The 23,154-nt window shown below is 33.1% G+C and overlaps 1 protein-coding gene across 1 annotated transcript; it reads left to right on the top strand.

Moving 5' to 3' along the window:
* Window positions 1–621: 621 nt before the first annotated feature.
* LOC137387955 (polypeptide N-acetylgalactosaminyltransferase 5-like) lies at window positions 622–22,888 on the top strand. The gene is made up of 11 exons (XM_068074472.1): window positions 622–749; window positions 1,721–1,797; window positions 2,754–2,910; window positions 10,640–10,806; window positions 12,668–12,832; window positions 13,848–14,047; window positions 15,734–15,927; window positions 17,344–17,467; window positions 17,964–18,088; window positions 18,924–19,161; window positions 22,814–22,888. Exons 1-11 carry the CDS (start codon window positions 622–624, stop codon window positions 22,886–22,888), a joined length of 1,650 nt encoding a protein of 549 aa, XP_067930573.1.
* Window positions 22,889–23,154: the final 266 nt, after the last annotated feature.

The following is a 23,154-nucleotide window of genomic DNA, read 5'->3' as shown; positions in this document are numbered from 1 at the left end:
CCCTTTTTACAAATGCAAAAATTATATTGTACACAACTATAAACTAATACAATTAGTTAGTATTTTCTGAGTTATATTTTTTTTCTACAGTTGTAGTTGTCATGATTTACCGGTGAATAAAAGGATTTAAGTTCGAATTAAAAATACTGAAATTAAAATAAATAAGCAGATATGTACAAAAAACATTGATTCACATCTACCATGCTCACTGAGGAGGAGATTTAATTCATTTTATTTGGAAAACATGTTAAGATAACTCCATTAAAACATGGAGATAGATTCAGATCTAAACTCAAAAATTAATGGCTAGCTTGAGGATATTAAAAGCTAAAACATCACAATTTAAGGCTAAAATATCAATACATACTTCAGTGTTAGGCCTAAATGCATTACTAATAATATCGCGACATGTTAATTTGTTGTTTTAGCTACCTTATCATGTAACTAACAGCCACATATTTACTGATAAGACTATACTGACCGGTATCCTTTTGTAGTAAATCACTCACTGTTACAGCTACTAGGGTCATGAGCTAATAATATTAACTTGGTTGCATGTAGACAGTGTTTGGTTTTTGATTCTGTTACTTATATTCAATAAAGCTTGATATGGTTTTGAAAATGGCAAGGATAAAAACCATCCAATTCTTCATCAAGCTTATAGCTTATGCTACAATAATATGGTTTCTCATTTGTGTCATCTTTATGGGAAGTGCTAATCATGATGGTAAACCATTGGAGCTAAGAAGGTGAGTTATAAGTTGGTAATAATAATAGATGCTGACAGTGACAGCATTCTGATAATAACAACTAGCATGTAATAATTACATGAAACTGTCTGCCTATCACCTAGTAAATACTCTAACTAGACTGATCAACGTTCACAAAATCGTAATCATTTGTACAGTTATTGCTTACGTATTTGTACTAAAAGCAGAGTTTGTAGAACCCAGCTTTTCTTTTTTCATCAATTGAAGTATATGACTCTTGGCGGATATAAAATCAACTTTTAATGATTTTTATTTTGACTTATAATTGTATTACTTTTAATAATTGTTTTTATTTTAATAAGTTGTTTGCCTTTTCAGCAAGAAACTAGCGATAAAAGTTAACAGCCTTTAAACTGTTATAAAACTGATTAGGCATTTCATAGCCACATTAGTAAGTTATTGCTTTTGTGGGTAACGATCGCAACAGCCAGAGCCAGATCAGAGAGAGAAGCCGACCCCGAGGTGACCGATGCCGCAACAGGGCCAAACCTTGACTCAACAAATATTATGATCCCTAGTAATACTTCCAGTCGGCCAAGGGTTGACTGGCGAGTTGACCGTACTACCAAGGAGCAAAGCCAAACCAAGGTGAAAAGCTATTAAAGATGCAGCAGAAGCGACCAAGAGCAGAGCACCTGGAAAAATCATTATATGAAATTGATTGTATGCCTACTCTTGACTGTATTGATATATATTTAAAAATATATACATTCATTGCTTTGCACTCTAGTGATTTGTTTTCTTGTAGAGAAATTAGAGGATCTCAGTCGGGTTTTTTTAATTTCCTGTTAAAAGTTTAAATTATACAATTAGGCTGTATACTTTGTGTCTAATGAAGTCACTTGTTGTGATTTTAAGCACATTAGTATTCATTTTAATATCTGCATGAGCCACATAGAGTTTGCTATTTTCATTTCCTTGATGAGGCTAGCTTTGGATCTTGGTTTCAGGTCTGAAACTCAAACAAATCATCATGAGTTTTACAAACCAAAGCAAGTGTCAAAGATTGTAGAAGTTCCTACCTCCCTACATAAACCAAAAAAGCCAGAAGACAGTTTTTTCAAGTATGTAAACTCAAACAGTAATGTCGGACCTTTATCTCTTCTTTCCCAGATGAGTAAAGCCGTCGCTAATCCTCGTCTTCCGGGTAAGAAGTGATAGGAACTAGTCTATAATGATTCCAAAATAAAACATCAACATAACTTTTTCAAACTGATATATTGAAGCAAGACTTTTCTATCTTTCAAGTAAGCAGATGTTGATAGTCATAGTATTGTAAGCAAATCACAAAAATTTCAATGTATCAGTTTTCAGTAGAAAAAACATTTTTCTATGACAAACGATGTTCCTTCATAGGTTAACTGTACTAAACTGGGTTTACGCTAACTCCAGCAATTTGTCTTTCAAACTGTGCATACATGATGTATACATTAGCAAAACTTTAAGAATATCATTAAATAGTGAGTCTTGTAAATTATCAGAGGTTGAAAGAGTATGTAAAGTACATGCGCGTGCGTGTGTGAGCATGAGTGTGCATGCATGTGCGTACATGTGTATTCCTGCGTGTGTGTGTGCATGCATGCGTGCGTGCGTGTGCGTATGCGTATGTGTGTGTTTTTTATGTGGTGTGGTATGGTATTACGTGCTATGCTGTGTTGTGCAGGAGTTTGCATGCGTGTGTATGCATGTGTGACGAAATGGAATTATTTCACCAGTAAAAGTTAAAAGAGAGAGAATGACTAGTCAGAGTTACGCAGAAATAGGATTTCATTTAATGCCTTATTTATAAATTAAAATAACCAAAACCATAACAAGGTTCATACCTATCTATGACAAAAAATGTAAATGAATTAACTGAAAATGAAATACTTTACCGTTTATGTTCTGATTTTCATAAGATATGCTTTCTGAAGATGTTTATGTATTACGTATAATTATGACAAATAAAAGTGTACAGCTGATAAATCTGTTTTTTATATGTTTCAGGAGAACTAGGAAAAGGTGTGATGATCAACGAGGAAGACCTCAGTCAAAAGGATAAAGAGAGATATGAAAGAGGCCTGAAGAATAATAACTTCAATGAGTTTGCCAGTGACCAGATATCTGTGCACAGACAGCTCTTAGATATAAGAGACCCTCTGTGAGTGTGTATAACCACTGATTTTGCACTGGTAGATTTACGTGTAGTTCAAGTATTTTCTTCAACTTACCTGTAATTGAATTTACCTGTACATGTACTAGATAAGATGAAATGTGGGTTTGTATTTTTAACTAGCTGGATGCCAGGTGTTAATTGAGTAGTAAAAAAAGTTGCATAAAATTTCTAATTTGAATCAAGATATACAACATTTACCATTCTAATTTTTAAATTACCAAGTATTTTTTTTATTTCTGTTTCTGCTGTAAGTTCAATTAACTTTATGCTATATACACATACTTTTATAGAGGTTTAAGGAGGTTTTGGGACATATTTTTTTTAGTACACTGGCAGTTTCCTGCACCATTGAAGACAGGCAGATGTAATGAGTATATCCCAATTATTCTATAGTATGGAGTATAGTATAAAGGTTGGGGCGTTTGTCCGCAAAACCAGTGTTTCTGTTTCAAGTTGCAGTACAAAGCAGTGTTTTTATTCCTAATGCTAACACGTGCTGCAAGAGTGCATGTTTTATTTCTATAACCAGACAAACAAATACTTAGATTTATATATCTACTAGCCGAATGTCCGGCGTTGCACGGATATTAAAAACAGCATATAAACAGTGACAGGTAATGTAGTTGCCTGCCACTTGCCATTAGCCTAGCATATTGCCAATGGCTAATTTGAGTAAGCAAGTATCCTTATTGCTAAACATAGCAACACAGAGTGCTATGCGTAATTTAGCCTAAATAATTAGATAATGACTCATATTGCCCAGTGAATCCACTGCAACTCTAATAGCTCAATCGGTTAGTTTGTTGCCTGATAAAGGGAGATTCCGAGATCAAATCTTCTGCGATACGGATTTTTCATGGTTAGATACTAATCGACTAAAGCTGAAAAGACTGAAAGATAGACTTTGTGATTTGTTTATATGGACAATTAAATTACTCTCACATATACTAACTAAGATGGAATATATAGTCACTGTATATTTATAAGATTTTATGTAAAAATTTCTGCTTGTATATCCCCAAGTGCTAAATTAAACTCTACTCAGAGCGAGCTTGAAACAAGTCAAATAAACATCAAATTGACATTTTTACACTCTAAATTGATCATCTTAAAACATATGTGTGACTTTTTATTGTTTAAACAGGTAAAAGCTTTAATATTCTTGTATATTAACTCTAAAAACCATCTGTAGTTAACACAATATATACTTGAGTACTTGTTCCTTTTTGCCTGGCAAGATAATGTTTATTATCAAATGTCAAATTCATCCAACCTTAGTGCACTTTGTAGTTTATTCCTTATCTTCTCTCTAGTGGTTGCCTGTTACGAGCAGTTAATTAAACTGAACAGCAATCAGCTCGTATTTTCATAGTAGCTAATTGGCAGCACTTACAGCAACTGACAGCAAATGGCAGCAAATTAAATGTGTGTTTAATATTACAAGACTTAATATTAAATAATTAAAAATAATAATATTAAAGTCTTAATACGATTAGTGTAAGCCTTTATACAATGAGACATAATAAACCTTTGTTATATATATTTAAAAAAAATTATAAAAATTAAAATTTTTTTTTAATATTTTATATATATCATTATTAAAATTTTCCACTCGTCTGTCTGTCTGTCTGTCTGTCAGCCGGTCTGTGCGCCTGTCTATTTGCTTTTCTGCCACATATCAATCTATATTCTCTGATTAGAACCATTGTTCTGACGTGTCGGAAGGTGGCTCCTTAGCTCAGTTGATTAAAGCATCCGTTTAGTAAGTCGCATGGATTTAAACTTCATATTGGCCAACATTTTTGTCATCTCATTAATTGATGTACAGAATTTTGTAATTGCATGAAAGTTCACAAATTTACAGCCAATGCTGTTGTACCATAAAAATAAAGTGATGACATCTATACTGTGCCTTTTCATTTCTTACAATTTAACACCGATTTAAAAGTTGCCTTTTATTAATGAGAGGTCCGTGAGTTCTTTTTGAAAAAATCTCTGATGAAGCTGATTTCAAATAGAAGGAACTGCAATGGAAACTGTTATCTGTCTAATGAAGATTACTCATTTCACCCAATCAAATATTATTCATACAGTAAACTGCTTCTCATAAGTCAACTACAAAGGCTTATGATCGGAAAGAGCAGTAGACATCATTTGAAATTGCAAATTGCAATAAAAAGAACAACTTCAAATATTTTCTGCTGTTTTAATTTTAGCTTGTAGAACTATCACCATCTTTGCTTGCAATATCTTAAATTATTAGTAGTTATCTGCTCTGTAAAAACTTGAAATATTTTTTGTATGAAAAAGTTTAAAAGCTTTTTGCAGGTTCCAGAGGTCAGATCCCAAATCTTTAAAAACTCAAAACGGATATACTAGCTGTTATTTTTTTCCGTGAAAATACTTTTAGTAAGTTGCTAGGTAGGCATCTTTTAACCATCCATAAAATTACTGTAAAGGTTGGATATGTGCCAAATAATTTAGCTGCTATGGCGAGTAGTTATACGAGGGGTTTCCCATGCCTTTAAAACCTGAGGAAAGAATGCGTGAGAATTTAGTCAAACCTATATTAACTTTAGAAATGATAAATACTCACATAGATAGATTATATATGTATAGAGCAAGCTTTTGGCTTGAACAGTTAAAAGAATCCTGCATAGAACCAGAATCTTCAAATTGAAACTGCAAAATAAAGGTTAAAATTATTTAGGTCTTGGCCAATGTTTGAATGTAATCTATAAGTATATAAGTCTTAGTGTTTGCTTGTTTTTGTTGATCTGTATGTGTGCCGAGTCATAGCAACAAAGTTTTAGAAATAAAAAATCCACTGCGCACTGGATTGGAATTTAATACCTCCAGTTCTGCTAACAGCTATTTATCTAATACACACATCATTCAACTGGCTATACTATGGCATAATTGTACACATACTCCTACCAAATACCAAACTTCCATGGCTTTAAGCTAAACACTTCAGTCTGCATTAAGCTTACAATGTTGGTCAGAAAAAATGTTTAAACTCACATGGGCAGCAAAGCTATTGCAATCAGTGTAGAGCTGTATTAGGCACAGCAGCCGGCGTAGTACTAATTACACAGAAACAAACAAACACCTTCATTTGAAAGCTAGAATGTTAGATGATGTATATGTTGATAAAATATAAATTTTCTGGCAAAAAATTTGTTGTTAACTGTGTTACACCAGGCATTAATTAATTAATAACTATAATGCATTATTTTGATATTGTGCTTTTTCGATAGGTTGCAATTATCTAAGTGTCAAATTTTCCTGGTTTCTGACTAATTTCTAATTCAGACTGTTATTTCAATTTTTCTGTACAAATGAGTTTTCATGATGAACATTCCTACATATCTTTTAAAGTGCAAAATAATTCATTTACACAATTCTTTAGCTCATCAAATTATTTACAAACCAATAAGATTTAGAGAAAAAGTTTGCTTTTAGAAACTCAATAAAATAAAACTGTTCCATAATAAAGCTACAGAAACTGTATCATTTTGTGTAACTGGTGCATAGGAGATCCTTTAAACTAGTTTTAAATAGAGTGTAACTTTGACTGCAATCCGATTCAAATACAATTTTATACAAACAATATCTAAGTAAATATTTATTTGGTATATGGCATCTGAGGTTTCTCAAAATGCTATAAATATGTATAAAGCTTGCTTTCACATAGTTTGGTCCTTAAATAATATTAAACACTGTTTCATACATAGTCTAATCTTAAAATCATGAATGACAGAAAAGAAATAATATTTTCATTATTTATTATTATTGTCATGATTTAAACCTTAAAGCTTGCTGGTTAGTCTTTTAATATTTATCAACAGCCCTATAAAACTTTCTATTCATAATTTGTCTAGCGTGCCTGTAATCTAGACTTGAATCTAGAAACTTTCTAATTCTTTTGGGATTTTTTGTTGTTCATCTTGTTTACTAGTTTTCATTATCATTTTACCTGCTTCAAGCCATTCAAATATTTACCTGCTTCAAGCCATTCAAATATTTACCTGCTTCAAGCCATTCAAATATTTACCTGCTTCAAGCCATTCAAATATTTACCTGCTTCAAGCCATTCAAATATTTACCTGCTTCAAGCCATTCAAATATTTGTGAGTTTTTCCTACAAGTTGGTTTAATTGCTATCCACATTTCACTTCCACACATCTATTTTCCATCCTTTTTTTGACATTTCTAACGTAAAATGTTATCTTTTTGAGTTTCTTGCTAATAAAATGTGCATTTTGATAGCATTCATCAGAGCATCTAAAATATTTTTCACATCCCCATGCTTTCTCAAATTTTTAATATCAAAATATTAATCTATTTTGTTTTTTTCCCAAAACTGGGATCTCAATTAGCTGTAACAAAAAAAAAAAGTAACAGAGAATTATTTTGAAAAAATGTATTTTTTTGATTGTCTCACAAACCAGATGGTTATGATCTGCTACTTGTGGATGTTACTTTGGAATTTAGAATACCAACTATTGGCTGATTATGCATCAGCTCTGCCCTTTTGTAACCAGCACCACACTCTTAGCTTTTCAGTTAATCTAAGCAAATAAACCTGTTGATGTTCAACAATTTTTTCATGCTTCTTGTCATGGCAAAAATGTTTTGTTTTTTTAAAGTCACATGTTTCCTCCAAAAAATTAATCAATTCCCATCTTTATGTTATAGTTTTTTCCGCTGATCATTTGTGAAAGTAAAGCTGTTAATGGCACTCTAGCTGGTGACTCCTGCTGTTTATAAGAAGCAGTTAGCCTGATAAGTCAAACTCCTTTAGAGCTATACTATACTAAGAATACTAAATATATTTACTAACAAAAGACTCAGCATATGAAACTTTGAAATTACGAGACACTTTCGGTAGAAAATTTGCTTTGACTATTGAAAGAGGTTTTTAGATAAAAAAGCTAAAAGGCCTTCCATTCTTTATTTTGGCCAAGTCATTTGCTTCATACTTTGGCCAGTTTGCTTCGGGTAGGTGCAGAAACGCAGTTTCATTAGCAAGCAAAAGCTAGTAAATGACAAATTAATGTTTCATTTTTGTTTATTGTATAGTTTGGAACTATCATATCCCAAATGTAGAGTAAAACAATTTTTATCCCACGACCAAACGAGCGGAGCGAATGTTTGAAAGTTTTATGATAAATGCATGTGCACACAACTCCCGAAAATTATTCATCAACAACGTTACAAACCCTTGTACCGAAATCTCATTAACAAATTCAACCATTTTTTGTTGAGTCGTTTAAGTATAATAACGATACAAAACACATATAAACCTATTTAAATATATTACCAAGTCTTTGAAAAGTGTCAACAGTATCTTAAAACTTACCCATCTGAACAGATTATACACAAATAGACAGATTAATTTGGCCGAAAATCGTTATTAAAACTTCCAAACCTTACTTTTATCAAAATTAAGACCGGTAATTGAAGCGCCGAGCGACAGAGAATAGAACCATTAAGTCGTGTGCATTTCATGAAAAAATAACGTGCACATTTCATCAGTCTATAGCATTGTCGAATTGCCGAAGGTTTCTGTAATTAACGTAGGAGTACTGAAATATAATCGTTTCTTTTTTGCCAATTTCAAAGTAACTGACATTTTATACACTTTTGAGTACTTTGATATTCTAACTGATGTCCAACGCAGTGAAGGTAAAGGACACGACGATGATATTTTTTTCTAACGATTCTTATGAGATTATTACAATATTTAATTATAAGTTTGGATGACTATTGAAGTGTTATAGTCACACTAACAACATCGATGATGGGCAATATGTTACTGCTATTATTTTTTCTAAATAGTTTTGTTAAATAGATTTTCTAAAAATCTATATAAATATCACAACTTCTTGATCTTGTTAGCTATGACGTTTTGAAATGTAAACAAAATTGTGCATTGGTTTTCTATTATTACTGTATTACTATATTACTAATATTGGTTATTCTAACAATATCAATGCATTTTACTTCTAATATTGCATTTCTCCTATTGCAGGGGGAGATACATGTATATAAACATACAATCCTTTCCTTTCATTATTGCTAATTGTTGTACATAATAACACCCACACCCAGTACATTACAGCTACCATTGCAATTATCCTATTGCACTGCAGTGCCATTTGACTGCTAATATTGCATTGCTCAACCATCAGTACCCTTTCTTTTTTCCAATATCACTTTGGTCGTGGGCTGTATGACAGTGGAATATCACTTTGGTCGTGGGCTGTATGACAGGGAAATTTCTAGTTTCTAGCAAATAAAGTTTTGTGTTTGCTGTTAGCAAAAATGAGCTTCAGGTCCTCATGCTGTAGAAATTTGTGTTTTAGGCTGCCTTCTGTTAGAAACAGTATTGTCAGTAGTGCGGTAACAGAGGGCAACTGAAAATCATCTATCTTTTGTTGCTCTGCCATTAGTCCGTAAAGTTGTTCTAGTGAAATGTAGAAAAAACACCTATTCACATGCATACAATATAAGGCTCTTTTAAAGCAAAAACTTGAAACATCGCATATGTCAAATAACCCTTTTTGACTGTCTTAGTTTTGCCTTTTTGTTGGGCAAAATCAAATGGTCCCATAACTCTTACAACTTCACTGACAAATATTTTGCATGTTCTTTTCATCATCACAAAACTTTCCATTTTGACAAATTCCTCTATTCTCATATTTAAATTGACTGAGGCATAATTTGGTTGAGGTCAGATGCCCTCTTGCTAATGAAGGTCCTTTGGCTTTTACTAGTACCTTGCTAGTCGAGCTGGTTAGCCTGGAGATTTGAGCAGTTCTGTTGAAGACAACCACACTGAAGACTATTAATAAAACTCTGGCTTGATATCTTAAACTTCCGACTACTATAAGACTAATTGTCAAACAATTTTCAGCTTTTATTTGTTCTTTTTTCCAAATTTTTAACATTATTCATTTACTCTTTTTTCTCCTGACATAAACAAAGTAATCCGTTCTTAGTAAAGTACTTTTCTTTAGAAATTTACCTTGTTCATAGTGTCAGCTCTAGTGTTCATATTTCTCTCTACACTGTGTACATAATCCTGTTAAGATTGGGTGTGTGGCTTTCTCAACCTCATAGATGTCGATTTGGCTTTTCCATTTCTATACAGCAATATTGACACTTTATTGAAATATATTATATAAAAAACACATTTCATATTTTTATTTTATTGTCTGCCACCAAGTAAGGTTTTTAGCTAACAAACTATCTCATAAACTCTCTGGTTTTTTAATTTCTGATTTCTGGTTTCCGCTTTCATTCTGTCATTTCTATTTATTGATTGGTATGTTAATTTTTATATTTTTATTGTCTTTTAATTAATGCTTTTTTGTTTGTATCTTTTGCATTTTCACTTTTTGTTGCTACCTAAAAACGACGAATCATACCAGAGACAAAAGTGTTAGAATATTTTTGCTGCTAATTACTCAGGATTTTTGAAAAAAACTGCTGGCAAAATTCAAAGAATTAAAACCTCCCGATTGTTATTGTAAGGAAACTGAAATAGTTTTAAATAAATATAGCTATTTTTTCTGTAGTATTACAAATTTATTTTATTTCAGTATTTTAATTAATTTATTTTAGTATTACCTTACCAAAATACCGTATTTACCTTATGAAAGTTAGCAGGTGCTACTCGTAGTTCAGATATAAGTTTTAACTGCAGGTGTAAAACAAAGATATATGCAAAGGATCTACCGGACACAAGTGTGATCATGTGCTTTCATAACGAGGCCTGGTCAGTCTTGCTACGATCAGTACACAGTGTTATAGACAGATCCGATTCTAAACTTCTCAAGGAGATTATTCTGGTTGATGATTTCTCTGATATGCGTAAGTGTCTTAGTGACAGTTTTAAATGGAGAGTACTTGAAGCACCTGCTTATGGCTATATCTATGTAGATTGCAATGTTTTGATATTACCTCGTTCTTACTAATTTACACAAGAAATGAGGGATAAATTACCTTTTCACTAAAAAACGTTTTTAGTTAACCATGAATGATGTAAGCTTATCTCTGTATAGTTCGACTTTGCAGTATTGCTTCCTAATTAATCTCTAATCACAAATGATAATGAAAAAGATAATTTGGGCTGTTATCGGGTGTTTTACAGTGAGTTCTATTGACCATCTCGGTAACTAAATGAATATCATGTTTCAAACAGTTTACTAACTTATACTGAATTTCTTTTTAGGACAATTGACTACAAAAGCTGAATTTTTGATAGATCACTATTTAAATTTATTTAATACAATTTATTTAATATTATTTAATTAAATAGTTTAATTATTTCAACTATTTGATTGAGAATATAATTTGTTTATTCAGCTACTTAGAGCTTGAGTTATCAAATTAATTCATCGATTAGATTGAGAAGTTGGCAAGGTAAAGCGTATTAACCACATCGGCACTATTGACCATATGAACAGTATTAACCATATCAGCAGTACTAACTATATCAGCAGTATTAACCATATCAGCAATATTGACCATATTGGCAGTATTAACCATATCAGCAATATTGACCATATCAGCAGTATTAACCATATCAACAGTATTAACCATATCAACAGTATTAATCATATTGGCAGTATTAACCATATTGGCAGTATTAACCATATCAGCAGTATTAACCATATTGGCAGCATTAACCATATCAGCAGTATTAACCATATTGGCAGCATTAACCATATCAGCAGTATTAACCATATCAACAGTATTAACCATATCAGCAGTATTAACCATATTGGCAGTATTAACCATATTGGCAGTATTAACCATATCAGCAGTACTAACTATATCAGCAGTATTAACCATATCAACAGTATTAACCATATTGGCAGTATTAACCATATCAGCAGTATTAACCATATTGGCAGCAATAACCATATCAGCAGTATTAACCATATTGGCAGCATTAACCATATCAGCAGTATTAACCATATCAACAGTATTAACCATATTGGCAGTATTAACCATATTGGCAGTATTAACCATATCAGCAGTACTAACTATATCAGCAGTATTAACCATATCAACAGTATTAACCATATCAACAGTATTAACCATATTGGCAGTATTAACCATATCGGTAGCATTAATCATACCCGCAGTATTAACCATGTCAGTAGCATGAACTACATTGACGGCGTGTTAAAATATTCTTATCAAGTTATATAAGGTAAAGGTTACAAAATGCCTTTGGTCATTATTCATTGGCAATGCGCCAGGCTAATGGCAAGTGGCAGGCAACTACATTACCTGCCACTTTTATAAGCTGTTTTTAACACCCATGCAAAGCCTGGCATCTGGCTAATCAAGTTATAAAATGTAAGTGATAGAAAATGCCATTAAGATCGACTAGTCTGGTTTTGCTTTATTGAAGTTGCCATTCCTGTCAGATAGCCCAATTACTAAAAGTCGATGTTGTTCACTTTTTAAAACTTGATTTGCCTCATATTATGTATAGCATATTTAAAGTATAATATATTTAAATCATATTATTAAGCTTATTTAAGAAGAGTGTTCACATAGCAATGATTTGCAAGCAATTACACAGCTAGCACCTCAAACATCTCAAACTTCATGTCTAAAATTAATTTTTGTACAACCATTAAACAACATTTGAACAACCATTTGAACAGCTTTATTTGATTTTAACAATAACTGTTTATTTTTCATTAACTGTTTGTAGCCCATTTGGGTGAGCAACTCCAAAATTACATGGACAAGCTAAGTATAGTGCAAATAATCAGAATGAAGAAGCGGGAAGGTCTAATCAGATCTAGGCTGGCTGGTGCCAAGGCAGCATCTGGTGCCGTGCTGACTTTCTTAGACTCACACATCGAGTGTACTGAAGGTATGTGGGGGTGTGAACTTTATACAGTTTTATCCACTAGCATAGGTAGTATATCGACTTTCCTTTTGAGAAAATTGAGAAGTATATCAGCTTTTGGTTTTTTATACAGTTTATATTGACTTATAAGTTAAGTGAATAGAATATAGGTCAAATGTAAATGCCATTTTAAGCCTTTTGGTATAATCTATCCCTGTTGTCTTTCTTTTGAAACTTTATCCATTTTTTTCTGGAACTTACCTATGAATTATGCTGTCTTCATCAATAAAATTATGAATGTTTTGCTCTGCAACCACTGCAACACAATTTGTAAATAATTCATAAAAGACAGCTAACAGATTCTGTTACGAAATTTTGATGACTTATGTATACCTGATTATATATATATTATTATATTGGCAATAATTTCATTTTAAATAGGAATGTTTTAAAATTATGTTATACAATTATAACAAAACAAATAAAAAGAAAGGAAGGACAACAGTAAGCAGTAAAATCAAATAAATGGGTTTAACAAATAAAGTTTAAAATACTTTTCTCTGCTGAGAAAGCGGATAATTTGTTAAAGTAGATGGCAATGAAATTTTCAAAATAATTGTTAGATTTTGTATGCAATTAATTTATGTTACTTGAATTAAATGAGTTGAAAACCTGAAACCGTCGTATAAAAATGAGGACACAAGCCATGAAAGATATTGATACCTTTAATTGGCGTAGAACCACTTCTATTAAAGTAATGTAAAAATGACTTCTCCCTGTTCAGTCATAAAATAGTAAATGTCCCAAACTTGGGAAATTATTTTAGCACTCCTCATTTCAGGACTTTATTATCTAATTTTATTGAGCCACCTCATACTTTTTGGCAAAAAATTAACCTTTAAATTTCTTAATCACCATAAAAAATTTGCCAGTTTTCTTGAACAAAACCTTTGTATTTAAAGCATCCTACAGCAAACTATTTGTTTTTTGACACAATGTGATACATCCAAAGCAGCTCAGCATTTCCTTTGTCTTTCAGGGTGGTTGGAGCCTCTGCTAGATGAGATTCGGATCAACAGAACAACAGTTGTAACTCCAGACATTAATACAATTGACAACATGACTCTAGAATACAAAGCAACTAGTGGAAGTGACATTTATGTCGGGGGCTTCGATTGGAATTTACATTTCATTTGGTATATTCCACCAAAAAATGAGAAGAATCTAAGAAAAAATAAGGTAATAGATAATGTAAAATAGTTAAAAGTATTGTGCTAAAAAAGATTAGGAGATGTTAAAGATTGAACCAGGGTCTGTCTGCATGTACTAAGTTATCTTGCATCTAGACTGCCAACTGGTGATTGTATTAGAATTAAGAAACAGCGAAACAGCTCTCCTGTATATGATAACTAGCTGTGCCTCCTGGCGTTGCCCGGGTATTAAAAATCAGCTTATAAACAATGAGAAATGATGAAATTTGCCTACTACTTGCTATTAGCCTGGCACAATGCCAATGGAAAATGGTATTAAAATCAACTTATAAACAACGAGAAGTAATGAGAGTTGCCTGACATTTGCTATCAGCCTGGCACATTGCCAATAGAAAACTTCAGTAGGCTTGCTAATAAGCCCTAGGCTTCAAATGATGGTACACCATGACATTGCGACAGCGTTGTCCAGCTACAGCTATTCTAATAATAGCTATAACTGGACATACTGAAGAACAACAAAACTCCACATTTATGTATATATCCAGGCAACCAGCTGAATGATAGTTTCCGCTCTAGCCATTCATAAACTTTTGTAAACGATGAATGAAAAACAGATTATGTTATATGTATATTTGATTCATTGTAATGAGAGCTGCAATTTTAATTTTAGTTCCTTCTATTTCAAATCAGCTTAATTTGATTTTCTTTTAAAAAAGACTCACAGGCTCCTCACTATTCAAATATAACTTTTACATCAATTTTAAACTATCAGGACTGATTAAGAGCAGTATGGATGGTAAAGTTCTTTATTTTTGTGTTACTATAGTAGTTGTTTCAAATGTGCCAGTTTTTATGCAATCACAAAACTATGTATACACAATTAATGGGATGATTAATATTATGGCCAATATGGGGCTCAAATGTGGGCTCAAACCTCTGACATTCAGCTTATTACAACGACATGCTCAACAACTGTTGTAACCTCCCACCTCCCACCTCTCAAAGCATCTGAATAATTATGCAAATTAGAGAATAAAGATAGCTTTTGTGACATAAAAAGAGACGGATGGACAATGACCAACAATAATATAGTTATTGCCTAAAGAAGTAGAACTAGCTAAAACTGAGTAATTGAAATTGCAATTTTTCATATGCGTACTATTTTACACTCAGGCAGGAGTTAGTTACAACTTTATCATGATTAGCGGGTGCAAGTTTGGTTGTTGCTTTCAGTACCAGTCATTGTTATATCTAATGACTATACTAATGTACATTATACTGTTTCAGCGTATGTTAGTATACATGTTGTCACTACATACGTATGATGGTATATCACATTGGCTACAATCTTGGGCTTAGATCAAAGGTACTCAGGGCAAACTCAGATGCTAAATCTAACATAAAATAACATTTCTTACAAAACCAGTTGCAAACTTAAAACAGAAATGTAAAATAGTTACAACTTTGATTGGTATTAGCTACTACAGAGAACTAGAAAAAACATTGTGACTTCCTTCCAAATGTAAAGAAACATACCACATTTAGAAAACTGGCAAGTATATACAGAGGATTGTTTGAGACCTCATGGGTAAAAATTGAGAAATCAACTTATTAACGAAAAGAAAAATATAACTGCTCTACAAGGGAGGAAGCTTTTGAAGTTTCCAACCAGACATATATGTTTCTATGTTTGGTCATTATCTCTGTGTCCTAGGTAGCACCAGTCCATTCCCCTACAATGATTGGAGGCCTCTTCTCAATCAGCAAGGATTACTTTGTAGAGCTGGGTACTTATGATGCAGGGATGGACATTTGGGGTGGAGAGAATCTAGAGATATCATTTAGAATATGGATGTGTGGAGGTACCCTAGAAATCATCCCTTGTTCACGTGTTGGTCATATTTTCAGGTGAGATCAGGTTTTATTTAATTAACCAGCACATCAACTTAATCATACTCGTGTGTATTCAAGTTCTATAATTGCGCCTTATTCATCTTGGTTAGCTTTTTATAAAAATCTAGAAAGATCGTACAGACAACCATTTCTGCTCAAACAATTCTTTCTATTTTAATTATTAGCCAAGACTGAAGAGCATGTCCATATATTCATTATACTAAAATGTAATCACTGAACTAGTACTACTAGTCACTACTAGTCTAGTAGTGACACAGAGTTAACAGCCGAAACTAATACTGAGAATAAAATGCTTTATGTGTAATGTATTATTAATGCTCCCTGAACATAGCTTGTAATAAAACTAATAGTAGCGATAAGTACAGTTGTTTCCTTAATGCTCCCTTAACGGAGCATGGGATAAAACTAAGCCCGGTTCCCATATCAATTGCTAGACTCCGGCGGTAACATGCACAGTAAAACGCTTGCTCAGTAAGACGCTAGGCTCTGCGGGATATGTTCACATAAAGCCACATCGTTAATAATATCGTAAACATAATTGCGTAATCAAATAAAATGTTTGCTCGCCATGCCGTTCCTATAATGGTGACCTTCACCCGGACATTGCATTTCGGGAATGTTTTGCCTGCGACCATTTGCAAAATTTGAACAGCGCTAAACTATTGCGATGCCGCCGGCAACCACCGGCGGTCCTCGGCGGCCTTCGGCGCATACGTTCCCATTTCATCGCTAATAGCGACGTATATGGGAACCTGGCTTAACAGGCCTGATAAATAAATTAGCCCCCTTAATGCTCCCTGACCATAGCAAGTGATAAAATTGGCAGTGCCTATAAGTACAGTTATCCCCTTAAGGAAACAACTGTATTTATCGCTACTGTTAGTTTTACTGCTTGCTATGTTCAGGGAGCATTAAGGAGGCCACTGTATTTACCAGTACTGCCAATTGTATCACCTGCTATGGTCAGCTTTTAATTGCAAGCAAGATTTCAAGTTTTGACAGTTTCTTCCTTCTCCTCTAATTAGCTATTATTAACCCATTTGATTGGCAGTTTAAAAAATAAAAAAAGAAGATGAATTTATGAACAATTTACAATTTTACTGTCCAAAAGTATTTGCTCAAATCAGTTGCATTTCTTTTGCAATCATTTTGAAAGCTGGCTTATGATTGCTATATAACAACCAAGAAGTTGGTCACCAATATCAGTTTAAGTTAAAAGTTAATGAAAAGTTTTACTAATACCTTAATAAAGTACCAAATTTACAGAAGTGCTTTATTTCTTTATCATTATTAACACTGCAAACAACATAAGTTTTTGTATGTTAAGAAAAAAATGTTCATTACCTAATGCAAATGTCACCCATACATCCAGAAAAGGCGTCAGTATAACTTATAGACACTTAATTTTAGAACTCGGATACCATATAAGTTTGCGAAGGCAGCGAACATAATAAAAAAGAACAGCATAAGACTGGCAGAGGTCTGGCTGGATGAATACAAGAACTTCTACTATGAGCGGTTGAATCAGGACCTAGTAAGTATACATTTCAATATTACATAGATTTACCAACACTTCTCCAACTATGTTGACTTACCACTCATTAAAGTAACTTGCTACTCATGAAAGTGACTTACCACTCATGGAAATGACTTACCACTCATGAAAGTGACGTATCACTCATGAAAGTGACTTACCACTCATTAAAATGACTTACCACTCATTAAAGTGATTTACCACTCATTAAAGTGACTTATCACTCATTTAAGTGACTCACCACTCACTAAAGGGATTTACCACTCATTAAAGTGACTTACCACTCATTAAAGTGACTTACCACTCATTAAGGTGACGTTATATATATGAAGGCGGCTTACTTTTCATTACGGTGACTTGCGATTCATTAAGGTGACACAATTCCAAATGCTCACTAATTCTTTAAACACCCACTTGAATAAGACACTCTGCCACTTAGTTGCATTGGAGCAACAACTCCTTACGCATATAATGTGACCATTTTATCATATTTCAGGGAGACTATGGAGACATATCTTCAAGGATCAAGCTTAGGCAGAGATTGAAGTGTAAATCATTTGACTGGTATTTGAAAAATGTTTATCCTGAAAGGTTTATACCAAACCAAGCAATACACTCTGGCCAAGTATGTTTCATGAAATTTTATTTTATTTTTTTACCTCTAAACCCATATTATCAGGTACAATAGGCAGAGATGAGCGAGTTGGATGTTCCATAAAAATAGAACATCTACGTGTAGCTTAGAGTTTTGACAACTATAAAGGGAGTTTCAACCTGTATATTTGCCAGGTTACTTAGGTCAATTTGGAAAATATTTTATCAGAAATTACAGATATTTTTTATCATTTCATATTTTGTTTGTTGATTAGGTGATCTGGATGTTCGAATGTTCCACAGTTAAAATTTACAAAACTGTATCACAGTTAAACACAAAAAAGATGTACCCAGTTTTGTTGATTTTAATTTTAAAACATTTGGATGTCAGTTCACTTAAAACAGCAAAAAAATTTCAAACGATAGAAATATCTATACTTTCTGAAAAATCTTTTAAGATTTGGTATGAGTAACCCTTTGAAGAGGTAGTCTTATATTATTGTGTGGCTGAACAGTGGGACACTTCTGTGAATTGCTAGAAGAAACACCCGATTCACAGATTTCAAATTGGCATGCATGTTACTACATGTAAAGTTTGATGGATAACTTGTGTCACCTCTTCTTTGCTTTTCTTACCTTAGTACATTATAAATACCCTAACATCTCAATGAATAAACATATCGGCAGGTACGGAAAACAATAATATGTAGCCTACTTCTTGGGTTACACTTGTACGTACAAAATAAAGTTAACCACCGTTGCCTGTTTTTACCTGCAGGTGCAAAATAAAACTAATAACTACTGCTTAATTCAAACCTGCAGGTGCAAAATAAAGCTAATAACTACTGTCTGGTTTTTACCTGCAAATACAAAATAAGGCTAACAACTACTGCTTAGATGGACCATCCGACTACCTCTCTGATGACGTGCCTATTGGTTTTCAAAAGTGTGACAGCCTCAAAGGTAATCAGCTCTGGTTGATGAGTGAGATAGGAGAAATAAGACGAGATGAGGTCTGTCTTGACTATGCCAACAGCGGTAAAGTGAAAACATATGCTTGTCATGGTGTGAAAGGAAACCAGGAATGGCTGTATCAAAAGGTATGTCAAGGAAATGAAGGAAACTGGGGAAGGGGGGAGGGGGGGGTGGTTTAATATCAATCAATTTAGGTGCTGTTCATTTACACTTTTGTAGACTCAAAACATGATGGAAATGTCTGATCATAGATGCAAACATGAAGTTTACCCAGCATGGACTAGTGTGTCACTTTGTTAGTTTCAAACATGACTGTCTCAAAGCGTTAAAAACTGAAAAATGCATTTTCATTATAAGACATTACTAAACGTGGCTGTATTTTAGATAGTACTTTTTCAGTTCTGTATTAAATTAAACAAAAATTAAAGGTTAGAGGACTTAAATGACAAAAAATGGATATGCTCTTTATAAACTATAAAACATATAGCACATATTTTACAAGAGAAGATTAGATTCACTAGGTGAACGAGTAACATTAGCGGGGCAAGTAGAATGTTTACCATAAAATGGTTACTGTAAAACCTCTATTTGAAAGCAATGGCTCTCAATTTTTCAACTCTTCTCACAGGGTGGTTTTTTATTAGAGGTAAAATTCAAATAAAGATGGTGTTCAAATAGAGGTTTTTCGGTAAGTTTGATTTCATTAAAAAATATAGTACAAAAAATAATCAAACTATTTAACTTATAAACTAATACTATTCCAATAGCAGACCCAAAATAATTTATAAAATGAAAATTCGGATAATTTTAAGCAAAGATTCGGTGGCTATTAAAATGCCTACTGGTATTTTTTATAAATATTTCTAAAACTACCTTTTCTCTATGAAACACGTTATAAGATTATGGGCCTGATATTCAGACTGAATTGAAAACGTTTTTAGTCACCTGCTATTTAGTGTTTACTCACCTTATCTACATGTATGTTTAGTCTGACGCAACAAAAACAGCAAGTTTGAAAGGCAGTCTATGAAGTCAATTTTGGTACTGTTAGTTATTATTTTAAACAGAACTATACATTTTGCTCTGGCTGTAAAATAGTTAATATTTGAATGAAAAAACCAATCTATTTCACTTTTGATGATGCTGACTTTGTATGTTTGTCATAGAACACTTCAACTAGTAGTGGGAGTAGAAAGAATACAACTGCTTGTTGCAGTTCCGTTAAACCAGGAATCAAGCATCTGCTGCATCACCAAAGCCTTAAATATAATAAACAACTCAATAGGTGAAAAATATATTAGAGAGTGACCAACATAAATTTATTGCTAGTTAGTGACAGAAAAAAATTCCTATGAGTGAAAGCCTATAGGCACTTCAGTGAGGTTTCCAAAAAGCTTTTTGCAGTAAGTTTTCATAAGGTGATTTTACTAATGAGTCAAACAGATTCTATGCAACTCTAAAAGAACATTGGTAGTAACAGTGCTGTTAGGAGTAGTAGTAGAAATAATAGTATTATCAGTTGTTCTAGTAGTAGTGGTAGTAGTAGTAGCAGCAGTAGTGGTAGTAATAGTAATCGTAATAGTAGTAGTAATAGTAGTAGTACTATCAGCTGTAGTAGTAGTAGCAGTAGTAGTAGCAGTAGTAGTAGGAGTAGTAGTGGTGTAGCAGTAGTATGTAGTAGTAATAGTAGTAGTAGTAGTAGTGATAGTAGTAGCAGTAGTGATAGTAGTACTAGTAATAGTAGTAGAAGTAGTAGTAGCATTAGTAATAGTAGTAGTAGTTGTAGTAGCATTAGTAATAGTAGTGGTAGTGAAAGAGTAAAAGAGTAACCAAACCAGACTTTTACTTCCTCTTTTTCATTAAGATTCACTGTAACCTTTCCATAGTACTGAACGATTAGTCCATGTGGCAAGTGTACGTAGTTTTTTCTGAATGACCTTTATTTGTTTCAGAGTGGACTGATCAAGCATTGTATATCTCAGTTGTGTATAGAAGGTTCAGATGCAGGAGAACTGTTTATGAACACTTGTGATGTTAACAACCTACATCAGCTTTGGTTGTGGCCACATCGTAAAGAATATGGCAGCAAGTCATCAGCATGAATACTTGGTCATATATTTATCATACTAGTATAAGATTTGAACGGCAAGCTTGTCGTCTTAAAGCATCAAGAATAGCAGCAATCCTCTTGGCCACTGGCTTTGCAAGTAAAGATTAACTTCTTAATCTCACTGGCTACACGCCCTCTTCGCTGTTTTCCAGATAACTGGTTTTGTCTCTAGAGTAGTATTTTATTATGTTAATAGCAGAAACTCTATATCACAAGAAGCGCTGGCTCGTTCCTGTTACATAGTTGTAATTGTATTTAAAATTTTTGTGTTCAAGAACAAATTCCATTGTGAGATAGAATTTTATTTAGGTTTTTTGTAGCATTATAACCCCGTTTCGGCACTGTAACATAACTATATTTAAGTTTATTGTGCAAAATAGAAATATATAGGTCATTTGTGGGTCATAAAATTTTTAAATCATGTATTAATTAGGTCAGAGTGTAAATATATGACAAGTCTCATCAACATTCGTGTTGTTAAAGTGATTATCTGTACAGCGGATGGAACAAGCAAGGCCTAGGCCACTTCACTTACATGCGGAAATCTGAATCAGCACAAAGGTAATTGTTAGCAATCGTTACTTCTGCATCACTTGTTTGCCGGGGAGCAAATCATTTGTCAAAGAGCAGTAAATATACTGTGAAGGAAACCTGCAAGACTCGTTCAACAGCACCACATGAAAACTCTGAAGAATAACTCAGTGTGTTTGAGTTTAGTATATACTAGCCGAATGCACCGCGTTGCACTGGTGGTGAAAACAGCTTATAAACAATGGCTGGTAATGTAGCTGATATTGGCTACTTTTAGTAAGCTAGTATACATACTGCTAGAATTACTATTAAGACCTGTAAGACCAAGCTTAAGTAGCGTTGTATGTAATACAGAGCCGCTATAAGTATTTTAACCCAGATAATGACTATCTGTCCAAATAATCAATTGTATCCCTGTAGCTTAATAGGTTAGCTTAATAGGTTAGCTTAATAGGTTAGCTTAATAGGTTAGCTTAATAGGTTAGCTTAATAGGTTAGCTTAATAGGTTAGCTTAATAGGTTAGCTTAATTGGTTAGCTTAATAGGTTAGCTTAATAGGTTAGCTTAATAGGTTAGCTTAATATGTTAGCTTAATAGGTTAGCTTAATAGGTTAGCTTAATAGGTTAGCTTAATAGGTTAGCTTAATAGGTTAGCTTAATAGGTTAGCTTAATAGGTTAGCTTAATAGGTTAGCTTAATAGGTTAGCTTAATAGGTTAGCTTAATAGGTTAGCTTAATAGGTTAGCTTAATAGGTTAGCTTAATAGGTTAGCTTAATAGGTTAGCTTAATAGGTTAGCTTAATAGGTTAGCTTAATAGGTTAGCTTAATAGGTTAGCTTAATTGGTTAGCTTAATAGGTTAGCTTAATAGGTTAGCTTGTCGCCTTGTGAATGGGAGGTTCTGAGATTAAATTATCTGCTACTTGGTTTTTTTTATTGCTACATTTTAATCATTCTAACTGGACACAGGGTTTAATAAAAAGATTTAAAAAAAAACAAACACTTAGATTTATATATATAGAGTATCTTTGTGTACATTTTATATTGTCTGGAATATAACAGCGCATTATCAGGCGCATACTGCTTCTGTCTTTCCTTTTCGTCGCTCTTATATATTGTATCTGAGTTTAACTGTAGGCTCTTCCTTCTTTGTCTACGACTCAAGCTGAGCTGGACGGTTCTGAGTCACTTCAGGTCGATACGAGCTGGTGATTCATTTGAATGTACAGCTCATTACAATATTAGTACACAAATCTATGCCATAGTCAATGTCGTTAAATCGCTTGTTTTCAGGTTTATCCGCTTCAGCGATTAGACTGCTGGCGTGTTTTATAATTAAATAAGTTACTTGAAGCTACGTTGCACAGCAAATAGACTGAAATAAAGTCAAACAGTCTTTTATTTACATGGACATATAAGTCATACACAAGTCTGTGTATACACACAATTGTACTCCCTTTTCACAAATGCAAAAATTA

The sequence above is a fragment of the Watersipora subatra genome, chromosome 2 (genome assembly GCF_963576615.1).
Source record: "Watersipora subatra chromosome 2, tzWatSuba1.1, whole genome shotgun sequence".
NCBI lineage: Eukaryota > Metazoa > Bryozoa > Gymnolaemata > Cheilostomatida > Watersiporidae > Watersipora > Watersipora subatra.
The sequence above is the reverse complement of the archived record's forward strand: the minus strand, read 5'-3'. Positions and strand labels throughout refer to the sequence as shown.

Coding starts and splice junctions, on each gene's coding strand:
- LOC137387955 (XM_068074472.1), top strand. CDS start 622: ATGGCAAGGATAAAAACCATCCAATTCTTCATCAAGCTTATAGCTTAT. Junction 2,911..10,639: donor TTAGATATAAGAGACCCTCT/GTGAGTGTGTAT, acceptor TTTTAACTGCAG/GTGTAAAACAAAGATATATG. Junction 10,807..12,667: donor TGATGATTTCTCTGATATGC/GTAAGTGTCTTA, acceptor AACTGTTTGTAG/CCCATTTGGGTGAGCAACTC.